General features: G+C 42.4%; 1 protein-coding gene across 10 annotated transcripts in view; it reads right to left on the bottom strand.

Annotated features, from left to right (window-relative positions):
- huwe1 (HECT, UBA and WWE domain containing E3 ubiquitin protein ligase 1) overlaps positions 1 to 26580 on the bottom strand; it is a 283531-nt gene that overhangs the window by 172689 nt on the left and 84262 nt on the right. For all 10 annotated transcript variants that reach the window (XM_069929120.1, XM_069929126.1, XM_069929127.1 and 7 more), the window contains 9 exons: positions 21387 to 21455; positions 20500 to 20599; positions 19345 to 19445; positions 17036 to 17186; positions 15000 to 15127; positions 2518 to 2658; positions 737 to 842; positions 534 to 647; positions 194 to 295 (listed from right to left, as the gene is read on the bottom strand). In XM_069929120.1, coding sequence (XP_069785221.1) covers positions 194 to 295; positions 534 to 647; positions 737 to 842; positions 2518 to 2658; positions 15000 to 15127; positions 17036 to 17186; positions 19345 to 19445; positions 20500 to 20599; positions 21387 to 21455 — 1012 coding nt within the window. The remainder of the gene's footprint in view (positions 1 to 193; positions 296 to 533; positions 648 to 736; positions 843 to 2517; positions 2659 to 14999; positions 15128 to 17035; positions 17187 to 19344; positions 19446 to 20499; positions 20600 to 21386; positions 21456 to 26580) is intronic.

Below are 26580 nucleotides of genomic sequence, written 5' to 3'. Positions count from 1 at the left end.
ATTGCCAGAATTTTCAATGAATCCTAGCGGTCAAGACACAGTGCTTTTCTCTGGACCCTGCACTTTGCTCATTTGTAACACAACTATCTGCTCTTCTTGTTTATCTCGGCACGAGTCGCTGCAGGAGTCCACTCAGCCAGATGCACTCACAAACCCCAAGCTCGATGCACATGACAACACAACAGCCCATTACCGTGTCGAATGCTATCCGAGAAGGCTGGGTCTTGGATGGCCTTCTTCAGGAAGTTCAGCATTGATTTCAACAGGGCCGCACGCTGGGGGATGCACTGGACCCCTGCAGGGAAAGAAAACACTGGCAGTTCACGTCCACCCACTGACATTTTGATCCCACAGGAATCCGCAGTCTATGAACGAGGGGCATTGAAACAAGTTGGCAGCAGCCAAGCCACAGCTTTAGGTTAGTAGCTTACCTTCTCCCTCAGGGCCAGCTGGATCCCTTCCATCACCCAGGACAAAGTGACCTCTTTCCCACCCTCGCAGGCAGTGGGGACCTGAAAGACGGCGGCTCTTACCCGTTCTCGGTGGGTAGCTCATGACCGTGTTCGGGCCTCTGGACTCTGCCTCTGGCCTGGGTTCGGTGGACGAAGTCGATGGACCTGGACTACTCTCCATGGCGATATCTGTAACTGCAGACAGAACGACGAATAAGGTACAGAGGATTAGCGTACCACAGTGGGGGTGGAGGGCGGGGTGGAAGCAAGCAACCAGCAGTTACCTTCAGATTCTGTCTCCATCTCCTCACCCTCCTGAGCCATACTCGATCGCTGAATCTTTGGCTTGATGACAAAAGGGCACTCTTTCCGGCAAATATCAACTTCGTGCTGAAGAGGAGGAAAAAGTCCAAAGTGAGTTGACTACATCCATGACATCAAATACAACTCTGAGATTCTTTTTCCTGCAGGCCAGGTTTAGCAAATCTTAAGTGGAGTGAAACGAAAGGGTCTGCAGATACTCTGATTGCAGTAAAAACACAGAAATGCCGCCAGAACTCAGCCATTCTCGCAGCGTCCGTAGGTAAAGATATACCACCGATGTTTCGGGCCTGAGCCCTTCTTCAGGGTATGAGTAAAAAGCAGATATGAGGTGTCATATCTATTCCTTTGTCTCCTTTCCTCTTGCTCTCTCTCTCTCTTCACCCCCCCCCCACCTCTGTCTCATTTACCCCAGCTCTGCATTCACAGAGCAAAACCCCACCCCCGCCGATCATCGCCTTCCCTCTCCCCTGTCCGCCTGTACTCATCTCCATTGGTCGGTACTCCACCCCCTGCCCTCTCTTTCCCTCTCCCCAGCCTATTAATTCAGCCGCCTGCCTGGTTTTTACTCATATCTCCAAAAGGGCTCAGGCCCAAAACATCAGTATCTTTACTTCTTATAGACACTGGAAAACCTGCTGAGTTCCTCCAGCATTACACTTTTTAGCAAATCTTTAGACCAGTAACTATAAACTAACTTTGCAAATACTAGGTGAACAGCAATAAATCACAAGCATAAGGGTCTTTAAATAAGTCTCTGAGTGAGTACAGTTATCCTATTGTTGGGGGAGAGCAACTCTTCTTGAACATGGTGGCACAGAACCCAAGGCCTCTATTATTTTTCTAATGGGAGCAGAGAGAACAGAGCATGTCCTGAGTGATCCTGCTGCAACGTTTCAGGTAGATGTGCTCAAAGGTGGGGGTGAGTTTTGCCTGTGATGTGCTGGGGGAAGTCCACTACTTTAAGGTATTGGGGCTGTGATGCAAGCTAGCAGGGAAAGCAAGACAGGGAGGTCCAAGGAAAGCTCCGAGCTTTCCTTCCCCAAGGTGTGAGCCTGGACAACAGAGACAAGCTTCACTCTGCTAAACACAAAGTGAAGCTCCATCCTCACCATCCCATCGTCATTCCTGGAGTCAGAGTGAAACTCCCTCCACACCATCGCAGCACATACTCCGGGAGTCAGACACAGGGTGCAGCTCCCTCCGTATTGTCCCATCATACACTCCTGGGGTCAGAAACAAAGTGAAGCTCCCTCCTCACCATCCCATCGCCATTCCTGGAGTCAGAGTGAAGCTCGCTCCACACCATCGCAGCACACATTCCTGGAGTCAGACACAGGGTGCAGCTCCCTCCGCACTGTCCCATCATACACTCCTGGGGTCAAAAACAAAGTGAAGCTCCCTCCTCACCATCCCATCATCATTCCCGGAGTCAGAGAGAAGCTCCCTCTGCACCATCTCATCACACACTCCTGGGGTCAAATACAGAGTGAAGCTCCCTTCGCACCGTCCCATCACACACTCTTGGGGTCAAACACAAAGTGAAGCTCCCTCTGAACTGTCCCATCACACACTCCTGGGGTGAGACAGAGTGAAGCTCCTTCCACATCATCCCATTACACACTCCAGGATTGGACAGAGAAGCTGCTCCACACTCACACTTCCTTCAAACATGCGTGCCAGACCACACTTCCAGGAACACATTGCGAGTGTCTGCCTCCCCTCTGGCTCAGGTGCCACGTACCTCCAGTCGGTTGATGAAAACGGCCAGTCCGCTGTGCGATTGGAAGGCCGCCATGTCCAGGTTGGTGATGAGATCAACTACTCGAACAGCCCTGGTCACAAAAGTGATCTGATCCTGCTCATCACCAAGATATTTGATCACCTTAGGAAAGAGAAGACAACGTGGAAAATCACAACTGCGTCAATTAAATTTTAAGAGAAACACAAAAGTCTGCAGATGCTGTGATTGTAGTTAAAACATTGAAATCCTGGAGGTACTAGTGCTCCACAAGTTACGATAGGGTTATGTTGCATCAACCCCATCGTAAGTCGGAAAAAAAATCACGTTCAAAAAAAGAATACAGCTCCTACCATTTTTTATAATTATGTTTTGTATTCCTTTTTTCACAAGATAAAGGGTCAGAAGTAGGCCATTTGGCCCATTGAGTCTGCTCCGCAAATCCACCCTGACCTAAACCGTTCTTGCACCTAGTTCCAAATTCTGGCCTTTTCCCCACATCCCTTGATCCCCTAATTAGATACCTGTCAATCCCCTCCTGAAACTCCCCCAGTGATTGGGTCCCCTCAGCTGTACATGGCAACGAATTCCACAAATACCCAAACCTCAAGCTAAAGAAATTTCTCCTCGTCTCTGTTATAAATGGGTCCCTTCTCATTCTAAGACTGTGCTCTCTTGTCCTGGATTCACCCACCAAGGGACACATCTTTTTCACACCTTCTCTGTCAGATCCTTTCAGCATTCAAAATTTTTCTGAGGTCTCCTCTCATTCTTCTACACTCCAGTGAAGACAGTCCGAGGGCCGCTAAACGTTCCTCACTGAAAAACCATTAACGTACACAGCTGAAAACAAATTGGGCATGAAGAATGCTTGAAGCGTTGTACTAAAATTAATCGCTGAATGGTGGGGATGCTAAAGAGACAGGGTCATCAATTTCACTCTCTACTGATAATGCTTCAGAAGAGCGTCATCAACGCTCATTGACAGCCCCAGGGCATTGACGCTCTTGAAGACGCTGGGGTGTCAACGCTTGTTGAAGGCCCCATGGCATCAACGCTCTTGAAGACGCTGGGGTATCCATGCTCGTTGAAGGCCCCGGGGCATTGACACTAGTTTAACAAGCATCGTCTTCTTCAGGAAGATATAAATTTTTGACTAGAGAGTTTGTTTCTCCTTTATGTTGTAAATTTCTCTGCAGCAAGGGCATCCTGTATATGCCTGTCAGCTCTTACAAATCTCTTGTAATTGACATCCATTTCTTCTGACAGACCATACCACAAACGTGGGAACAGATCGGAATTCAAAATTGAAAATATGGATTTGAACCAACGTACGTTTGAAAAACCATAAGCAGGGGAGCACCTGCACTCAGCATGTGTCCATAGGTAAAGATAAAGATATAGGTAAAGATATATTACCGACATTTTGGACCTGAGCCTTTCTTCATGGTTAAAAAAAAGGCTGAATTAAAAAGCTGAGAGAAGAAGAGGCAGGGGGAGGAGCACAGACCAACAGACAAAAAGAGATAATTGGACATAGATAGGAGAACAGGAGGGGAAAGGTGAGAATTTGGTGTAACGGTTAGCACAGCAGGATTCAAATCCTGCAATGTCTGTAAGGAGTTTGTACGTTCTCTCCATGTCTGCATGGGCTTTTTCCAGCGGCTCTGGTTTCCTCCCACCATTCAAAACATACTGGTTGTTGAAGGTTAATGGGGTGTAAATTGGGCAGCACGGACTGGTAGGCCCAAATGGCCTTTTACTGTGCTGCGTGGCTTAAAAAAAATTAATTGGATTGAGGTGGCTCTCTGAATGCAGAGTTTGGAGAAAGGAGACAGAGGGAAACTGAAAAAGATGGAGTCACAAAGTTATACGAAGAAATAGGAATTGATGGCTGGGGGAATAGGGGGTGTGGGTGTAATGAAAACTGGAGAGGTCAATGTTAATGCAATCCAGTTGGAGGTTGCCCAGATGGAATACGAGGTGTTGTTCCTCCAATTTGCTGGCTGTCCTAGCCCAACAATACACGAGACCATGGACAGACACACGGCAAAGGAGTGGGGCGGCCAATGGGAGATCACGCTACTGCAGCAGACAGAGCAGAGGGGCTCAGCGAAGTAATCTCCCAGTCTCTCCAATGAAGAGGAGGCCCCAACAGGAGCACCAGATGCAGCAGAATCAGAAGTGAAGTGTTTCGGGCTCCGAATGGTGGAGAGGAAAGAGGTGGAGGTGTAGGAGGGAAGTGTAGCACTTACATACATACAGACATGCGGCACAGCAACAGGCCCTTCTGACCCATGAGCCTAGGCTGCCCAATTACATTCCATTAACCTACAACCCCCAGAGCGTTTTGAACAGTGGGAGGAAACCAGAGCACCTGGGGGTGGGGGGGAACCCATGGAGACACGGGGAGAACGTACAAACTCCGTGCAGATTAGAACCCAGGTTGCTGTGCTGTAACTGTGGCACCCTTATTTCCATCCTTTTCCAGAACCACCATCAAAAAAGATATTGGTTGGAGCAGGATCTTCCCAATTAGTGGCCACTAAATCTCCTAAGCACTGCAACCACACCATCCACTGCCCCCCCGTCCCAGTTTGAGAAGAAGCAGAAGAGGTGACCCATGGGACAGTGACAGACCAGCAAGCAGCTGAAGAACATGCGGACGGCAGGCTGCTGGTGACTCAAAGTGAGGGACCCACGCAGGCTGCGAGCTCCTGGTGACTACGGTCAAGGGACTCGCAGCAAACTGCAGGCTGCTGAAGACTGGATACTAGGAATCGGAACTGGAATGCGAGAGGGTGCTAAAAGCTTTCTGATTGTGTCAGAGGTTCGGATCTAAAGCTTGTGTTGCTAATAGTTCAGGCTGAAGGCAGTGTGGCTAAGGAGGGTGCGGGAATGCTGGGGGGGTGGCAAACCACAGGCACAGTTACTGTGAGGGGGGTTCTCTCTTTTGCTTCTCTTTCTCTAATTGTGAAGGGCACCGGGCAATTTCTGCCGATGGCAAACCTTTGCCCACCTTATGGCAATCAAAAGGAAATTAATTGTAATATCTCATTTTCTGCTTTATTACAGGACAATAAAATAATCTTTTTTTTTGGCAGCAGTTTTTTTTTAATTTTTTATTTTTCACACTATAAACCACTTTGATCAAGATACATACATTTCCCTTTTCAAATATATGCAGTGTCGTTTTCTCCCCCTCCCTCTTCCCATCCCACCCTCCCTACCTACGCTCCCATTCATTTCAAGTTCAGAAAATAAGATACATTAAACCCGTCAAACAATGTTGTCACTTAATAAAAATAAACAAAAAATTCCACTGAATCAGTTATTTTCATTCTCTTCTCCTTCTGTCATTTTAGGTGGTAGATGTCCACGGTAGGTTTTCTCTATTATGTTTCATGTATGGCTCCCATATTTGTTCAAATATTGTAATGTTATTTCTTAAATTATATGTTATTTTTTCTAATGGAATACATTTATTCATTTCTATATACCATTGTTGTATTCTCAAGTTATCTTCTAATTTCCAGGCTGACATAATACATTTTTTTGATACAGCTAGGGCTATCATAACAAATCTTTTTTGTGCACCATCCAAATCAAGTCCAAATTTTTTGTTTTTTATGTTACTTAGGAGGAAGATCTCTGGGTTTTTTGGTATATTGCTTTTTGTGATTTTATTTAATATCTGGTTTAGATCTTCCCAAAATTTTTTCACTTTCTCACATGTCCAGATTGCATGAATTGTTGTTCCCATTTCCTTTTTACAGAAAAAACATCTGTCAGATACTGTTGGGTCCCATTTATTTAACTTTTGAGGTGTAATATATAGCCTGTGTATTCAGTTATATTGTATCATATGTAACCTCGTATTTATTGTATTTCTCATAGTTCCTGAGCATAACTTCTCCCATGTTTCCTTCTTTATGTTTAGATCTTGTTCCCATTTTTGTTTAGTTTTACCATTTGTTTCCTCATTCTCCTTTTCTTGTAGTTTAATATACATGTTTGTTATAAATTTTTTGATTATCATTGTGTCTGGAATCACATATTCAAAATTACTTCCCTCTGGTAACCTCAGACTGCTTCCCAATTTGTCCTTCAAGTAGGATTTCAGTTGGTAGTATGCCAACACTGTATCATGAGTTATATTATATTTATCCTTCAATTGTTCAAAGGATAATAATTTATTTCCTGAAAAGCAATTTTCTATTCTTTTGATCCCTTTTTTCTCCCATTCTCTAAAGGAAAGGTTATCTATTGTAAAAGGGATTAGCTGATTTTGCATCAGTATTAGTTTTGGTAGTTGGTAATTTGTTTTATTCCTTTCTACATGAAACTTCTTCCAAATATTGAGCAGATGATGTAATACTTTAGAATTCCTACGTTGTACCAATTTTTCATCCCATTTATATAATATATGTTCGGGTATCTTCTCCCCTATTTTATCTAGTTCTAATCTAGTCCAATCTGGCTTTTCCCTTGTTTGATAAAAATCTGATAGGTATCTTAATTGTACGGCTCTATAATAATTTTTAAAGTTTGCCAGTTGTAAGCCTCCTTGTTTATACCATTCTGTGAATTTATCTAGTGCTATACTCGGTTTCCCCCCCTTTCCATAAAAATTTCCTTATTATTTTCTTTAACTCCTTGAAGAATTTCTCTGTCAAGTGTATTGGCAATGCCTGAAATAGGTATTGTATCATTGGGGAAATGTTCATTTTAATACAGCTTATCCTTCCTATTAGTGTTAGTGGTAAGTCTTTCCAATGCTCTAAGTCGACTTGTAATTTTTTAATTAGTGGATAATAATTGAGTTTATATAGATGGCCGAGGTTTTTATTTATTTGTATACCTAGGTATCGCATTGCTTGCATTTGCCATCTGAATGGTGATTCTTTCTTAAATTTTGAGAAATCTGCATTATTCATTGGCATTGCTTCACTTTTATTTGCGTTAATCTTGTATCCCGACACTTCTCCATATTCCTTCAATTTCTTATGCAATTCTTTTATTGATATTTCTGGTTCTGTTAAGTATACTATAACGTCATCTGCAAATAAATTGATTTTATATTCCTTGTCTTTTATTTTCATCCCTTTTATTTTATTTTCTGTTCTTATCAGTTCTGCTAGTGGTTCTATGGCTAACACGAACAATAAGGGAGATAGTGGACATCCCTGCCTTGTTGATCTGCTTAAGTTAAATTGTTTTGATATATATCCATTTACTGTCACTTTTGCCCCTTATATAATGCTTTAATCCAATTAATATATTTCTCTGGTACGCTGAATTTTTGTAGTACTTTGAATAAATAATTCCATTCTACTTTGTCAAAGGCCTTCTCTGCGTCTAAAGCAACCGCAACTGTTGGAGCTTTATTTCCTTCTACTGCATGAATTAAGTTAATAAATTTACAATTATTGTCTGTTGTTCATCTTTTTTTAATAAATCCAGTTTGGTCTAGATTTACTATTTTTGGTACACAGTCGGCTAATCTGTTTGCTAATAGTTTAGCTATTATCTTATAATCTGTGTTAAGTAAAGATATTGGTCTATATGACGCTGGTGCGCGGGGATCTTTCCTTGTCTTTGGTATTACTGTAATTATTGCTGTTTTGCATGAAACTGGTAAGCTTTGTGTTTTATCAATCTGGTTGATTACTTCCAGGAGAGGAGGAATTAATAAATCTTTAAATGTTTTATAGAATTCTATTGGGAATCCATCCTCTCCTGGTGTTTTATTATTCGGTAGATTTTTTTATTATCTCTTGTATTTCTACTATTTCAAATGGTTCTGTTAATTTATTTTGTTCCTCTGTTTGTAATTTCGCTAGTTCAATTTTAGTTAAAAATTCATCTATTTTGTCTTCTTTCCCTTCGTTTTCAGTTTGGTATAATTGTTCGTAGAATTCTCTGAAGTTTTCATTAATCTCCGTTCGATTATATGTGATTTGTTTGTCTTTTTTCCTTGATGCCAATACCATTCTCTTAGTTTGTTCTGTCTTAAGCTGCCATGCTAGAATTTTGTGTGTTTTTTCTCCTAGTTCATAATATTTCTGTTTTGTCTTCATTATGTTCTTCTCCACCTTATATGTTTGTAGAGTTTCATATTTTATTTCTTTATCTGCCAATTCTCTTCTTTTAGTTGTGTCTTCCTTCATTGCTAATTCTTTTTCTACATTTACTATTTCCCTTTCCAACTGCTCTGTTTCCTGATTGTAGTCCTTTTACATCTTGGTTACATAACTTATTATTTGCCCTCTGATGAATGGTTTCATTGCGTCCCATAGTATAAACTTATCTTTCACTGATTCCGTATTTATTTCAAAGTACATTTTAATTTGTCTTTCAATGAATTCTCTAAAATCCTTCCTTTTAAGTAGCATGGAGTTTAATCTCCATCTATACATTCTTGGAGGGATGTCCTCTAACTCTATTGTCAATATCAGGGGTGAGTGGTCCGATAATAGTCTAGCTTTATATTCCGTTTTCCTAACTCTGTCTTGCATGCGAGCTGATAACAGGAATAGGTCTATTCTTGAGTATGTTTTATGTCTACCCGAATAATATGAATATTCCTTTTCCTTTGGGTGTTGTTTCCTCCATATATCCAAAAGTTGCATTTCTTGCATCGATTTAATTATAAATTTGGTTACTTTGTTCTTTCTGTTAATTTTTTTCCCAGTTTTATCCATGTATGAATCCAAATTAAGGTTGAAATCCCCTCTTATTACTATGTTCCATTGCGTGTCTGCTATCTTCAAAAAAATATCTTGCATAAATTTTTGATCTTCTTCGTTAGGTAAATATATATTGAGTAAATTCCAAAACTCCGAATATATCTGACATTTTATCATTACATATCTCCCTGCTGGATCTATTATTTCCTCTTCTATTTTAATTGGTACATTTTTACTGATTAATATAGCTACTCCTCTTGCTTTTGAATTATATGACGCTGCTGTTATATGTCCTATCCAATCTCTCTTTAATTTCTTGTGCTCCACTTCAGTTAAGTGTGTTTCTTGCACGAATGCTATATCAATTTTTTTCTTTTTTCAGCAAATTTAGCAGTTTCTTGCTTTTGATTTGGTTATGTATTCCGTTAATATTTAAAGTCATATAGTTCAACATAGCCATTTCATACTTTGTTTATCTTTCCTTTTCGTTTCCTCATCATCACCTTTCCTTCTTATCCATTTCTGCTTTCTTTTTTTGAACACTTTGTAAGACAACATTTCTAAAACATCAAACATTTCCTTTATTCTCCTATCTAAAATTTCTTTAACCCCACTATCCCCTCCCCTTCCTGAGTTGCCCTTTATCCCTTGTCGGGCAACCACATCTCCCCTCTCCATTTGGATTTGCGAATTCACTCGCAAGCGTCAACTGATTTCGCAGTGACCGTAACTCCTCCCCACCCAGCCCCCCCCAGAAAAGATTTTAATTTTCATATACAACAAAGGTCACTCTCTTAATTCCCTCCTTACTTCCTTTCTTTCCCTTATTACTTCTTATCTATACTCTATATATTTTCTTTTAAATACGCACACTCATGTATACACATATATACATACACACACACATATATATATACCCATATACACACATACATATAGTTCGTGGTCATTTTTGCTCTCGTTACATGTCTTCATCTCTCTGTCTGTTTTGTAGTTGTTCTGCAAATTTTCGTGCTTCCTCCGGATCCGAGAATAGTCTGTTTTGCTGCCCTGGAATAACTATTTTAAGTACCGCTGGGTACTTTAGCATAAATTTATATCCTTTTTTCCATAGGATTGCTTTTGCTGTATTAAACTCCTTCCTCTTCTTCAGGAGTTCAAAACTTATATCTGGATTTTAAAAAATTTTTGACCTTTGTATTCCAGTGGCTTTTTGTCTTCTCTTATTTTCTTCAATGCTTTCTCCAATATATTTTCTCTTGTTCTATGTGCCCTTTCTATTTCCATTTCTTCCTGTAATTCTGGTCTTCCTAGGACCCTGGGGATCCAATCTTTTATAAATTCTCTCATATTCTTGCCTTCTTCATCTTCCTTAAGGCCCACTATCTTTATATTATTTCTTCTATTATAATTTTCCATTATATCTATCTTCTGAGCTCTTGTGTCTCTTTAACTTTTTTTATTAGATTCTTCTGATTTCTTTTTTAAGTCCTCTACTTCCATTTCTTCCCACCTTTACTTTCACTTTATTTTAATTTTCGTGTTTGTCTTTGCGTTTTCTCTGCTTTTTTTAAACTTTTCCGGAGAGGGCTGGAGTTCCCCGACCGGCCACTACTCCATAATGTGACTCCTCCACAATAAAATAATCTTGAATCTTGGATCTGCTCCAGCACCCAGGATTTTGTTTGTACATGTATATCACACACGCAATTCCTGAAAATTACTCTGTGTGTTTGTGTGTGTATACGCGCGAGAGCATGAAAAAATAAGTATGTGTGACTGAGAGTGAGTGTACATGTTTACGTGTAGTCGTGTGTGTGTGTGTGTGTGTGTGTGTGTGTGATATGTATGCACCAAATTCATACTTGCTGGAACCAAACTGGTATTTAAAACCCCGATAGTATGCAGGTATGGGCAACGTCTGACCCCATGTACGTCCATGGTCCGATAGGGTTATAATGGACTTCAGTCAGAAATCCCGATCGAAGAACGGGTAACCGCAATTGAATAAGAGGCGAGGGAAAAGGAAACTGCAGAAGGAGAAGAACAGGTGCAGAAGAGGTTCACTGTTAAGGCGTTAGTCAAATTCTTTGCAGACCTTAACAATTTGCTGAAGAGATGGACCCAAACACTGAATGCTTCTCACTGATAGAGAGGAATGCTAATGCAGTATTTGCTGAAGATAAAGACATTTATGAAGAAAAGGCAATCCCTTCGTACTGGAGGGATTTTGGAGGCAATCTAGGTAAACAACACTGGACATGTGCCTGAAGAAAAGCCTCAGCCAGGTCCTTCGGGCATTACAGCGTTACAGTTCATCAGTGGAGGCTATTTGACCTGAAACTCTTCACTCTGATTCTGCCGAGGTAGTTTGCTGCATCTGGTGCTCCTGTTAGGGCCTCCTCTACATCGGAGAGACTGGGAGATTGCTTCGCTAAGCCCCTCTGCTCTGTCTGCTGCAGTAGCGTGATATCCCATTGGCCGCCCCACTCCTTTGCCGTGTGTCTGTCATTGGTCTCGTGTATTGTTGGGAACACTATGAGGGAGTTGAGAACAGCAACTCGGAGGATTCTGATCCTCTTTGTTAAATTGTGTGTGATATAGGTTAAAAATGTCTTTACATAAAAGATTAAACAGTTTTTTAAAAAATTAAACAGTTTAATTTAGCGTAAGTTCAGAACCCATAGCTTTGCTAAGTATATAATATGGTGTTCGCACAATGTCCACATCACGTAATGCCCAATTTCAAAGAATGTATCATGGATGTTAAGCTGCGCATAATCGGTACTTAATTATAAAGATACTCAAAAGAGATGAATATTCGCAGATATCGAATGCAAATAAATAACTTCACAGTAGTACAATCGTTTTGTACCATCTACAGTCCAGGAACAAGGGAAGTTCAATGAACATTCCAGGGGTTTAAAAGAAAAATCGAGACTCCACCCATATACTGGAGACGTACAAGGGCAGCTCGTGATGGGACCAGAGGTTTAATCTGCAGAGGGAGATCAGCTAACACAGTAGGCCTTTTCAGGTGAACCATCCTCCTTGAGGCCGGCGACAGGAGCAGATTTAAAACTGCGAACCCCCACCTTTCAGGTGGCAGCCCTAAAAAGCTGCTGCAGCATTAACTGGTCCACCTGAAGGGCCTATTCATATCCAGGGCCGCCTTATAGCGTCTCCGGATCAGATGGAGTCAGGGCGACTGGTGCCGCAGCGCCACCCGTAATAAGTATGCAGCATAGCAATGGCCGTCTTTACTACCCATAATCTCTCACGCAGGTGGAACCACTCTGGGTTTCCCACAACTGTTCCAGCTGCGTGGGGGATTATGGGTAGGGAAAACAGCAATTGATGTGCCGCATTTTGAGCCGCAGAGAGCTGCCAGCCGGGCTGTGACATTGCATCAGCACCCCCTCCCCCCCACCCCCCCTCACCACCGACATCCCCAGACGGCCACCCCTGCTCTGACATCCCACAACGGTCACTGACAACCTCCCTTCCCCGGTGGGGCAGGGACTGTCAGGCGGTGGGGCAGGGGTGAGGCTGTCTGGGGCAGGGGGGGGCTGTCAGGCAGCAGGGGTGGGGGTGCTTCAGGCAGCGGTGAGTTAGGTCACGGGCTGATGAGAGTCATCAGCCCACCCCCATGCTGCCGCTTACAGCAGCTGCACATTCAAATGCGTCAGTGGAGCGCCTATTATCCTTCCCGGAAGAGGGTTGCCATCGGTGCCTCGGAGGCGCTTCCGCCACATTCAAGTGAGTATGTCAATAACCGCAAGGGGGAGGATTATGGTGCTTTACAAGGGGGTGTTCAGGCCACCATAAAGGGCCTAGAGGTTCTCAGCATCTTTCAACTCACATACTACTTTAAGTATTCCCTAGGCCATCGGTGCTCTGTGATTAGTATGGTATTGCTTAGGGTGGGATGCAAGTGAAAAGGGAAGGTTGAGAACCACTGTTTTAATCATCCCTAATTGACTCATGAGGTGCACGGTTTCAGAACTCCCAAGGAAATGCGCCAATGACAATTTTTCTCAAGCAAATTTTTCACTAACAATTGGGTCTAGAGCAATTGGGTCTTCCCTTCTTCCCACTCACATCCTACCTTAACCAATCCCTTACTAATCACAGCACCGATGGCATAGGGATTACTTAAAGTGAGATGTGAGTGGGAAAAAAAAAGGTTGAGAACCACTGAGCTAATGAATGCAAATTGTGGGGGTGGGAGCAGAGTCGGGACCTCTTGCGTTGTGGGGGGTGGGGATTGGAGAATTAAGATCGTCATGTAATAAACCAGAAAATGTGATAGAACACATTTTTGCGCGGTTGGCGTGACACCTTTACAATGCCAGCAACTGGGTCCTGGGTTCGAATCTTGTGATATCCTGTAAGAAGTTTGTACATTCTCCCCATATCTGAGTAGGTTTTCCCCAGGGGAGGGAAGGCACTCTGGTTTCTTCCCACCGGTTGAAACATACTGGAGGTTGTAGGTCAATTGGGTTTAATTAGACGGCACGGACTCATGGGCCAAAAGGGCCTGTACCATGCTGTATGTCTACATTTTTTTTAATTAAAAAAAATACACAAAAGGCAGAAATTGCCTAGTGCCCCTTGCAGTCAGAGAAAGAGGAGCAAGAGAGAGTCCCCACGAAGTCACTGAGCGTCCAAGCATTCGCCTCCAGTGCTCCCACAGCCACACAGACACCATTTAAAAGAGTGTCAACTCACAGTACATCATTGAAGGCCAAGACAATAACGATGAACTGTAAGGACAACATTGTAAACAGACTGGGTTCATGCAAGAGCAGCCAACTAGTACAAAGCCGGAGCTAATCAACTTTTCTCCCCCCACCCTTTTACTCAGGCACGTTCTTTTTTTGGACTTGTACCTTGACAGAGGGCTCGGGCCCAAAATGCTGGTTCCCTTTTCCTTCGTAAGGATGCTGCGTTACTTGCCATGTTTCTCCAGCATGTTTGCGCATTGCATTCCACATGAAGCTGAAGCCAAATTGGAGATGCTCATGGATCAAACAGGCCCTTTGCTCCAACCCATTGCCAACACGAGCTGGATGACTCCTCATCACAGCCAATCTGCCCTTTCCATGAGGAGCATCAACGGGAACGCAAGAAACGAGTGCAGGAGTCGGCAAACTAGGCCCCTGGAGCCTGCTCCAATGTTCAACAAGGTCACAGCTGAGCTGGCCGCGGACTGGTCTCCACCCACTCATCCATTCCTCATCACCCTTCATTCCCCTTCCACTCAATAGTCAGACTGTGAGATAAACACATTTAATGAGGCAGCCTCCCCCTGCTTCCCCAAGTAGAGAATTCCCCGGATTCATTACTCTCTGGGTGAAGCAGTTCCTCCTCAACTCAGTCCGAAATCTACTCCCCCCCAACCCCCGACACCCCTCCCAACCCACGGAATCTTGAGGCTGTGTTCCTGATTTCTTGTCTCACCAGCCGGTGGAAGCATCTCCTCACTTCTTTCTTTCAGAATTTTATACATTGAGATGTCTCGCAATTCTTTTACTCTATCATTTCACGACTTTCAAAACAAAATGTAATTCCAGAGAAGGTTTGGGAGCAAACCTGGAGGCTCTTGACCCAGGTACAATTCCACTGCATCTCATCTGCACCCTTAAGGCCTTGAGATCACCTTGTCCAGGTGCAGTTCCTGGAAGCAGGCTCACTGACCTGGGACAGGCCTTTCCAAGGGTTAACACACCTTTCTTGTTAAAACAGTTTCAACGTGGCAGACTGAAACCGTCACCACAAGAAGTGCCGTTTTACCTTGAGCAAGGCTTCCATCATTCCACAGGAGACCAAAGCTTCCCCGCCAGCGTCGTAACTGGCCAGGTGGTAGAGGAACGAGAATAGCGCTGTCGCAAACTGATGGGGATACGGCTCCATCGATGGATCTAACAGCAGGATAAAATTAAAATTAAAACTGATGCACATGAGATTCCCCCCCCCCCCTCACATACCACCTTAAGCAATCCCTTACTAACCACAAGGCATTGGGTGCTCTGTGGTTAGTAAGGGATTACTAAGGAGGTACAAGTGGCAAAAAAAAGGTTGAGAACCACTGATATAGAACATGTATTGGCTGACCTTCCATGGATAAGATTGAAATAGTGCAGAGAAGATGTACAAGCATGTTGTCAGGACTCGAGGAACTGAGTTACAGGGAAAAGTAAAACAGGTTAGGACTTTATTCCCTCAAGTGTTGGTGAATGAGGGGAGGTTTGACTGAGGTATAGAAATTTACGAGGAGTAGAGTGTAAATGTAAGCAGGCTTTTTCCACTGAGGTTGGGTGAGAGGCAAACCAGAGGACATGGGTGAAGGGGAGAAGTTTAGAGGTACTTCCTTCACAGAGAGTGGTGGGAGTGTGGAACCAGGTGAAGTGGTGAATGTGGGCTTGATTTTAACATTCAAGGAAAATTTGGACAGGTATATGGATGCAGGTCAGTGGGACGAGGCAGGACATTAGTTTGGCACATACTGATGAGGTCAAATTTGGAGTATTGAGTGCAGTTTTGGTCACCTAACCACAGGAAAGATCTCAATGAGATTGAGAGAGCAGATGTTGCCCAGACTTCAGGAACTGAGTTACAGGAAAAGGTTAAACAGGTTAGGACTTTATACCCTGGAGCGTAAAAGAATGAGGGGAGATGATAGAGGTGTAGAAAAATCAATCTTTTTCTTTCCACTCACATCCCACTTTAAGTATTCCCTAGGCCATCAGTGCTCTGTGATTATTAAGGGATTATTTAAGGTGGGATGTGAGTAGGAAAAAAAGTTTGAAAACCACTGTTTTAATCGTACTCGTTAGGTGCAGTTTCATAACTCAAAAGGAAATGGACCAATGACAATTTTTATCAAGCAAAATATTTCAGGAACAAATGGATCTAGAGCAGTGATTCTCAACCTTCTCTACCCACTCACATCCCACCTTAAGCAATCCCTCCCTAATCACAGAGCACCGATGGGAGTGGGAAAGAAAAAAGTTGAGAACCACTGGTGTAGAGTAAATGCAAGCAGTCTTTTTCCATCGAGTTTGGGGGAGACAGGAACTCGACAGCTATTTGAACCCTTTCTTAGCTATGGTCCTCTAGGACTCTGCTCAAAGTTAATGGGCCCCCTTCCCTGTGAGGCAGGCAAATTTAGTTGGTTTCCTTCGTATTTCTCTCCTACCAACTACATAAAAAATATTTTACAACTTCAGTCCTTGACCCCTTCCTTAAATGTGTTGTGGTCCCCGAGGGTGGGGCGAAAGCCAACTGAGAATAGCTGAGCTAGAGTACATAGATTTGAGGGTGAAAGGCAAGGTGCTTAGAAAATGGAGCGTGGAACAAGGTGATGAATGCATGATCAATTTCAACTTTTAATGGAAGGTTCCTGGATGGGAGAGTTTTGAATGGCAATGGCCGGATCAATGAGGCTTGGCAGATTAACAGTTCAGCACAGACGAGAAGGGCTGAAGAGCCAGTTCCTGTGCTGCAGTATTCTGTGGTTCTATGGAATGGCTTGTGCAATGCTGCAGAAAAAGGGATGTTAATGAGTGGACTACTTGTTGCTTGAATTGTAGGAGGACCAGAGGAGCGGACACGCAGTTGCCAGTCACTCCAGAGCTCTGTAGCCCTTCGGCCCAACCCACCAGTGCTGAACCAATTGCCTTTCTGAGCCCACCCGGTTTGGCTCAGATCGCCCTCCGATCTTGCGCCCCACTGACCAAAAGGAACATCGAGCTGCACCTCCCCCACACTTCCACCACAGACCAGCACCTCTCCCTCCTCGGTACCAAGCTTCGAGTCCATCCATTCACCTATCATGGCCTGGATGCAGTTCCGCACTAAGACAGGCAGGAAGCCGTGGTAAGAGGCCGTTCCTGTGCAGTCGATGATGCTGCTCAACTTGGGCGTGCGCTCCAGGTGAACGATCGACGTCAGCGTCCTCAAGGAGGCAGCTTTAATGTCCTGTCAATAAAAGAGCAGGGAAAAATCATTTCACGTAGGCAGCAAGGGGAGTGAAACCTATACCACATTGTACCCCAGCGGTGGGGTGGGCTCCACACCCTGCCCGTGACTTGAGAAAGCCAAATTGTAGAGCGACAGAAGTTGAGAGGTGGCTTAATAGCAGTCTGTAAAAAATGAGAGGCAGAGATAGGACAAAGTGTTGCATTTTGGAAGATCGAACTTCAAGGCAGACCACATTGTTAATGGAAGGTTTCTTAAAAGTGTGGAACGACAGAAGAGCCTTGGGGTCCAAATCCATACATCCATCAAGGTTGCCACACAGGTTAATAGAATAGTTAAGAATGCCTATAGGATGCTGGGTTCATTGGGTGGCATGGTTGGTATAACAGTTAGCGCAACGCCTTAAGAGCAATAGCAATTGGGGTTTGAATCCACGCTGTCTGTAAGGAGTTTGTGCTAGGTTTTTCCTGGGGGCTCAGGATTCCTCCCACCATTGGAAAAGTTCCGGGGTGTAGGTTAATTGGGTGCAAATTGGGTAGCAGGGGCTCGTAGGCCGAAAGGGCCTGTTACCATGCTGTATATCTAAATTCAATTTTTTCACAAGATTAATTAGTTGGAAGGATTCAGTTTAGGAATTGTGAGGTAGTGTTGCAGCTCTATACATTCCACCCAACACCCAGGCCATGCCCTCTTTACTCTGCTCCCATTGGGAAGGAGGTTCAGGAGCCGGAAGACGAGCACTCAGTGGCACAAGGGCAGCTTCTTCCCCTCTGCCGTCAGATTCCTGAATAATCAATAAACCAAACACTCCCACACCTTTTCCACTTTTTGCATGAATTTTTAAATACAGCATTTATTGAACTGTAATTTATAGCAATTTTGCACCTATAACACCCAAAACTGCTGCAGAAAACAACAAATTTTGTGACACATGTTCTTGATGATAAACCAGATTCTCACTGCCCCCTCGAATCCTACAAAACAGGTGCCGGAGGCCATTCGGTCCCTCATACCTGCACCACCTTCCAACCCGATCATGCAACTTCCAGAACCCATTCCCCTGTCCATCCATGCCCCCTGTCATCCCCCACAGGCTGCATCCAACTCCCGCATGGAGTCAGTCACCCAACAGTCTGGCCTTTGCAACTTGCAGTTGCGGGCAGTTCTCTCATTTCACCGCTCTTCAAATGAAGAGGTTCTCCATCCTTGATGGTTCTCCCCTCCCTCCTTTCTCTGCAGACAGTAACCTCCATGTTCTGGTCTTCCCCAGCTCCGGGAATGTTCTCGAGGCATCCAACGTGATTTGTCAGGACAGAGATTCAGCAAAAACCCCTCTCACATTAAAATTCCAATGAAGATGACCATGATCTATCCAGTCTTTCTCTACAGGGTCAATCCTCACAAGATCTAGGAGCAGGAGTAGGCCCATCGAATCTGCTGCACCATTCTATCATGAGCAGACCCATGCTTCCACTCCCCGGCTTTCTCCACGTAACTCTTGATGCCCTGACTGATCAAATATCTCTGCCGTAAATACACTCAATGAGCTTAATTCCATAATTACCTGTGGCAACTAGTTCCACACACTCAAGACCCTCCAGCTAAAGAAATGTTTCTCTGTCTTTGTTTGAAGTTGACGCCCATTTTATCCTGAATTGGGTTGGATTGGGAAATTCCTCCGTATCTCTGTTCCAGGTGGAGGTCCTTTTATCCTGAAGATGTGCCCTCTTGTCCTAAACTCCCCTACCGTAGGAAACAACTTTGCTGCATCTGCTGTGACCAGGATTCAAAATGCCTCCAAGTCCTCCCTTCATCCTTCTGCACTCCAATGAATACAGTCCAATAGCCGACTATTGTTCCTCAAGCTAAATAACTCTTTCATCCCTGGTATCAGTCAAGTAAAGCTCTCAAATGCCAGCACGTCTTTAGTCAAATAGGGCTCCCAAAACAATACACAGTACTCCAAGTGTGGTCTCACAAATGCTTTATGAAGTCTTAACAACAGTCTGCCCCAATCAGGTCAAGGAACAAACTGCAGCCCCTTTCACTGTCTTCTGTACCTCTTTCCACCCCCCACCCCACCCCCACCACTCCACACTTAGCCTCTGCCACGTTCCCTCTCATTTGGGGTCAGGTACGATCCTGGTCAGACACTCACCATCAGCTGCTTGTCAGCAATCTGCAGAACATCCACCAGCTCCTCAATCAAGCCATTGTACAATATGCTGTTGGCGGACTCTTGGAGCGCGTTAGAGTAAACTGGAGAGGCAAGATGGTACAAGAGGTCAGTGAATAGTCACCAGGACACACCTCATCCCTTTCCACTCCCCCACCCTGGTGACCTCATTTCTTTTCTCTTTGCGGACAAAGAACTGAAGGGCCAGTTTCTGTGCTGTATCGTTCTATGCCCCATAGGTTTTCCGGTGAAGGCTCTGCCCTTCCCCCTCCCACCCCACCACACACTTGATCACCAGATACCAGATTATCAGAGTTTCACTTGGGTAATGGTAATCCCTTTTCATGCCCACCCAAAGGAGTGAGCAACCTTCCTTCGGGGTCCTGGGCAGCTAGTGGACTAACAAACTGACTTCCGAACAGGTCTCAAGAAGGTTACTCAGCTGGGACATACTTCTGATGTGAGGTCAATGTTGTGGGGAAGCAAATGCTGCCATCCATTTTGTTCTCTCAGTGATTTTTAAATTTAAATTTAGACGTACAGCACAGTAACAGGTAATTTAGGCCCACAAACCCATGGCGCCCAATTACATTCGATTAACTTACAACCCTGGTACGTTTGGAACGGTGGAAAGAAACCCATGCAGACACGGGAGAACCTACAAGCACCTTACAGAAGGTGCGGGATTCGACCCGCCAGTCATGATCACTGGCGCTGTAACAGTGTTGCGTAACCACTAGGCTATCCGTGGTGTCCCCTACACTACTCGTGCCGCCCCATATGACAATAGTCAGATCGTTTGCAATGGTAATGTTGACTGAAGTATTAAGGTTGGCCCCAGAACGCCAGAGGCAACTCCCACTCCACTGTACAAAAGAACAGTGATCAGGGATCTCCGAGGGGCTCAGGATAGCACCTCTGACAGTGAAACCACCTCCCCCAAGAATGCTGGCCGAGGTAAAAAAAAAAGAAACACACGCTTTGGTCCATTCAATGATGGACCAAAGCGATCACATCTCCCTGGCTCCTTTCAGCCGGATGCACTTGTGACCAAGAGATATCCCCCGTGTTCTCCCAGGACACACAAAACACAAGCAACACCCTCCCATTTTCTTGTGACTGGTCGGAGTCTCTCACCTAATATGGAGATTGCGTGCAACCGGGCTTGTACTGCTTGAAGCCGCTTCTTGTGATTCGAGAAACCGTGAGCGAGCCTTATGTGTGTAAAAAGTAGCATCTATCGAAGGCAAAGAGAATTCAACGAACGTTTAAATCGTCGGCAATGTTATGGTAACAATTGTATAAGATATCGGTGAGGCCACATTTGGAGAATTGGGTGCAGTTTTGGTCACCAACTACAGGAAAGATATCAAAAAGATAGAAAGAGGGCAGAGAAGATTTACTAGGATGTTGCCTGAACTTCAGGAACTGAATTACGGGAAAGGTTAAACAGGTTCAGACTTTATTCCCTGAAGTGTAGAAGAACAAGGGAGATTTGATTGAGGTGCACAAAATGATGAGGGATATAGACCGAGTAAATGCAAGCAGACATTTTCCAGTGAGGTCAGGGGAGAACTGCTTTTCCCAGAGATTAATCTGTGGAATTCGCTGCCCATTGAAGCAGTGGAGGTGACCTCAGTAAATATATTTAAGACAAGGTTGGATAGATTTTTACATCATAAGGAAATGAGGGAATATGGGGAAAAGGCAAGTCGGTGGAGATGAGCCTCTCAACAGATCAGCCGTGATCTCGTTGAATGGCGGATCTTGTAGAAACAAAGGATATTACAGAAACCATAAAATTCTGAAAGGAACTGAGGTTGGTTAGTTGTTCCCATTCGTGGGGGAGACCAGAACTAATGGACACAGTCTCAAGGTCCAAGGTAGTAGATTTAGGATTCAGATGAGATGTTTTTCCTTCTGTTCCCTTTTGTACTCTTCCTGAAGGGAGGGGATGCATCCAGTTCAGCCAATCTCACTGGCACCAGTGACAGACGCCCAGCGTGGCAGAGTGGGGCACTCACCTGTTTATCCTTTGGGATACTGTACATTTTGGTTAAAGACTCCATAATTTCAGAAGGGCTTTCCGATATCTGAGAACAGAAACAAAATTAATAATTAAACAAGGCCACATATTTTCTTGGAAAAAGTCCGACACCCCAACTCAGGAGGGGAAGGGGAGATTGGGGATAAAGAAGATAGAAATAGGAGAATAAGGAAAATGTTAGATGTTGTAGGAATGTTGTCTGGTAAAGAGTTGAAAATAAGAAAACAGAAATGGAAAAGGAGGAAAGGTAATGATGGAAAAACGGAAAGAGAAGATAAACAAAATATAAAATGGCTACGCTGAACTATATGACTCTAAATATTAATGGAATACATAACCAAATTAAAAGGAAGAAACTACTAAATTTACTGAAAAAGGAAAAAATAGATATAGCATTTGTCCAAGAAACACATTTAACTGAAATGGAGCACAAGAAATTAAAGAGAGATTGGGTAGGACATGTAACAGCAGCATCGTATAATTCAAAAGCAAGAGGAGTGGCTATATTAATTAGCAAAAATGTGCCATTTAAAATAGAAGAGGAAATAATAGATCCAGCAGGGAGATATGTTATGATAAAATGTCAGATATATTCAGAGCTTTGGAATCTACTTAATATATATTCACCTAACGAAGAAGATCAAAAGTTTATGCAAGATATCTTTTTGAAGGTAGCTAATACGCAAGGGAACATACTAATAGGAGGGGATTTCAATCTGAATTTGGATCCAAATATGGATAAAACGGGGAAAAAAATTAACAGGAAGAACAAAGTAACCAAATTTATAATTAAATCAATGCAAGAAATGAAACTTGTGGACATATGGAGGAAACAAAACCCAAAAGAAAAGGAATACTCATACTACTCGACTAGACATAAAACATACTCAAGGATAGACCTATTCCTGTTATCAGCCCACATACAAGGGAGAGTTAGGAAAACGGAATATAAAGCTAGACTATTATCGGACCACTCACCCCTGTTATTGGCAATAGAGCTAGAAGACATCCCTCCAAGAATGTATAGATGGAGATTAAACCCCATGCTACTTAAAAGACAGGATTTTAGAGAATTTATTGAAAAACAATTAAAAATGTACTTTGAAGTAAATACGGAATCAGTGGAAGATAAGTTTATACTATGGGACGCAATGAAAGCATTCATTAGAGGGCAAATAATAAGTTATGCAACCAAGATGAAGAAGGACTATAATCAGGAAACAGAGCAGTTGGAAAGGGAAATAATAAACATAGAAAAAAAATTAGCAATAAAGGAAGATACAACCAAAAGAAGAGAATTGGCGGATAAAAAAATAAAATATGAAACATTACAAACATATAAGGTGGAGAAGAATATAATGAAGACAAAACAGAAATATTATGAACTAGGGGAAAAAACACACAAAATCCTAGCATGGCAGCTTAAGACAGAGCAAATTAAGAAAACGGTATTGGCAACAAGGAAAAAAGACAAACAAATTACATATAATCCAAAAGAAATTAAGGAAAACTTCAGAGAATTCTATGAACAATTATACCGAACCGAAAACGAAGGGAAAGAAGGGAAAATAGATGAATTTTTGACTAAAATTGAACTACCAAAACTACAAATAGAGGAACAAAATAAATTAACAGAACCATTTGGAACAGTAGAAATACAAGAGATAATAAAAAATTTACCAAATAATAAGACACCAGGAGAGGATGGACTCCCAATAGAATTCTACAAAACATTTAAAGACCTAATAATACCGCCCCTCCTGGATGTAATCAACCAGATTGATGAGACACAAAACTTACCAGATTCATGTAAAACAGCAATAATTACAGTGATACTAAAACAAGGGAAAGATCCACTCTCACCAGCGTCATATAGACCAATATCTTTGCTAAACACAGATTATAAGATAATAGCTAAACTATTAGCGAACAGATTAGCAGAACAGGTACCGAAAATGGTAAATTTAGACCAAACTGGATTTATCAAAAAAAGACGCACAACAGACAATATTTGTAAATTTATTAACTTAATTCATGCAGTAGAAGGAAATAAAGCACCGGCAGTAGCAGTTGCTTTAGACGCAGAGAAGGCCTTCGACAGAGTAGAATGGAAGTACTTGTTCAAAGTATTGCAAAAATTCAGTTTACCGGAGAAGTATATTAATTGGATTAAAGCATTATATAAGGGACCGTTAGCGAAAGTGACAGTAAATGGACATGTATCAAAGCAATTTAACTTAAGCAGGTCAACGCGGCAGGGATGCCCACTATCACCATTATTGTTTGCGCTAGCTATAGAACCACTAGCAGAATCGATAAGAAGAGATAATAATATAAAAGGAATAAAAATAAAAGACAGGGAATATAAAATCAGTCTGTTTGCGGATGATGTGATAGTGTACTTAACAGAACCAGAACTATCAATAAAAGAACTATATAAGAAATTGAAGGAATATGGAGAAGTGTCGGGATACAAGATAAACGTAAATAAAAGTGAAGCAATGCCTATGAATAACGCGGATTTCTCAAAATTTAAGGAGGAATCCCCATTCAGATGGCAAACGCAGGCAATAAGATACCTAGGTGTGCAAATAAACAAAAATCTAGGCCAATTATATAAACTCAATTACAATCCACTAATGAAAAAACTACAGGACGATTTAGAGCATTGGAAAGAGCTACCACTAACACTGATAGGAAGGATAAACTGTATTAAAATGAACATTTTTCCAAGGATACTATACTTATTTCAGGCATTGCCAATACAACTGACAGAAAAATTCTTCAAAGAGTTAAAGAAAATAATAAGGAGATTTTTATGGAGAGGGGGGAAACCGAGGATAGCACTAGACAAATTAACAGAATGGTATAAACAAGGAGGCTTACAATTGCCAAACTTCAAAAATTATTATAGAGCCGCACAATTAAGGTACCTATCAGATTTTTATCAAACAAGGGAAAAACCAGACTGGACGAGACTAGAATTAGATAAAATAGGGGAAAAGATACCTGAACACATATTATATAAATGGGACGAAAAATTGGTACAACATAGAACTTCTCCAGTAGTACACCATCTCCTCAATATATGGAAGAAGATACATGTAGAAAGAAATAAAATAAATTACCAAATACCAAAACTAATATTGACGCAAAATAAGCTACTCCCTTTTACAATAGACAACCTTGCCTTTAGAAAATGGGAAAAAAAAGGGATTAAAAGAATAGAAAATTGTTTTTCAGGAAGTAGATTCTTATCCTTTGAACAAATGAGAGATAAGTACAATATAACGGGAGATACAGCGCTGGCATATTACCAACTGAGATCCTACTTGAAAGATAAATTAGGAAGCAACTTGAGTTTACCAGAGGGAAGTAACCTTGAATATGTGATTACAGATACAATGTTAATCAAAAGATTTATAAAAAATATGTATATTAAACTGCAAGAAAAGGAAAATGAGGAAACAAATGGTAAAACTAAACAAAAATGGGAACAAGATTTAAATATAAAGATAAAAAAGGAAACATGGGAGAAGTTATGCTCTGGAACGATGAGAAATACAATAAATACGAGGCTGCGTATGATACAATATAATTGGTTACACAGACTATACATTACACCGCAAAAGTTAAATAAATGGGACCCAACAGTATCTGATAGATGTTTTCGATGTAAAAAAGAAAGGGGAACAACAATTCATGCAATCTGGACATGTGAGAGAGTAGAAAAATTTTGGGATGATCTCAATCAGATATTAAATAAAATAACAGAAAACAATATACCAAAGAATCCAGAGATCTTTCTCCTAAGTAACATAAAAAATAAAGAATTTGGAATTGACTTGGAGGATGCACAAAAAAGATTTGTTAAGATAGCCCTAGCTGTAGCAAAAAAATGTATTATGTCAACCTGGAAATTGGAAGATAATTTGAAAATACAACAATGGTATATAGAAATGAATAAATGTATTCCATTAGAAAAAAATAACATATAGTTTAAGAAATAATATTGAAATATTCGAACAAGTATGGGAGCCTTACATTAAATACAATAGCGAAAACCTACCGGGAACAAACATTACCTAAGTTGATGGAAGGAGAAGAGAAGAAAAAAATGGACTCAGTAGAATTTCTGGTGTATTTTTGTTGAATGACAACATTGTCTAACTGAATTAATGCAACCTAGATTGTATAACTAAAATGGATGAGAGGGGGGAGGGATGGGGGGGTGGCTTGGGAGGAGGGAGGGGGGAGGGAGAAAAAGTCACTGTAAATGTGTGGAAAAGAAAAAGTGTATATCATGGCTATTGTGATTTATGGTGTGAAAAATAAAAAAAAAAAAAAAAAAAAAAAAAAAAAAAAAAAAAAAAAAAAAGAAAAAGTCCCAACCTGGCAGCAGGGAAGTGGCCACAACCTATAGGAGACACCAAGGCCTGGCAGGACTCTGCACTCAAGTCCCATAACAACCCTAAACCTGGCAGTGCACAAAGATCACCAAGCAAAACTTCCAACAATCATCTATTATTTGCTATTTTATTCACTCCACTGACAAGCTGCGCAGATGGCTAAATGAGACCCCTTCAGAAGTCAAAAACAAAGCCATCTTTAAAACTAGAAATTTTGTTATAGGTTGGAGGGAGCTTCACTATGTGTCTGTCCCTGAGAGTGTGTGATGGGATGGTGCTATTGGAGTATCTCTCTGTGTCTGACCTCGGGAGAGTGTGATGGGATGGTGTGGAGGGAGCTTCACTCTGTGTCTGACCCCAGGAGTGTGTGATGGGATGGTGTGGAGGGAGCTTCCCTCTGTATATGACCCAGGAGTTTGTGATGGGCGGAGTGGAAGGGGCTTCACTCTATGTCTGACCCCAGGAGTATGTGATGGGATGGTGTGGAGGGAGCCTCCCTCTGTGTATGACCCAGGAGTGTGTGATGTGACAGAGTGGAGGGAGCTTCACTCTGTGTCTGACCCCAGGAGTGTGTGATGGGATGGTGTGGAGGGAGCTTCCCTCTGTGTCTGACCCAGGAATGTGTGATGGAATGGAGTGAAGGGAGCTTCACTCTTTGTCTGACCCTGGGGAGTGTATGACAGGACATGTGGAGGGAGCTTCACTCTGTGTCTGACCCTGGGGGGTGTTTAAATATACTTTTTTTTGTTTTGTGGCATGTTA

The sequence above is a fragment of the Narcine bancroftii genome, chromosome 3 (genome assembly GCF_036971445.1).
Source record: "Narcine bancroftii isolate sNarBan1 chromosome 3, sNarBan1.hap1, whole genome shotgun sequence".
Lineage (NCBI taxonomy): Eukaryota > Metazoa > Chordata > Chondrichthyes > Torpediniformes > Narcinidae > Narcine > Narcine bancroftii.
Note: the sequence above shows the minus strand (reverse complement) of the source record. Positions and strands in the feature narration are given on the sequence as shown.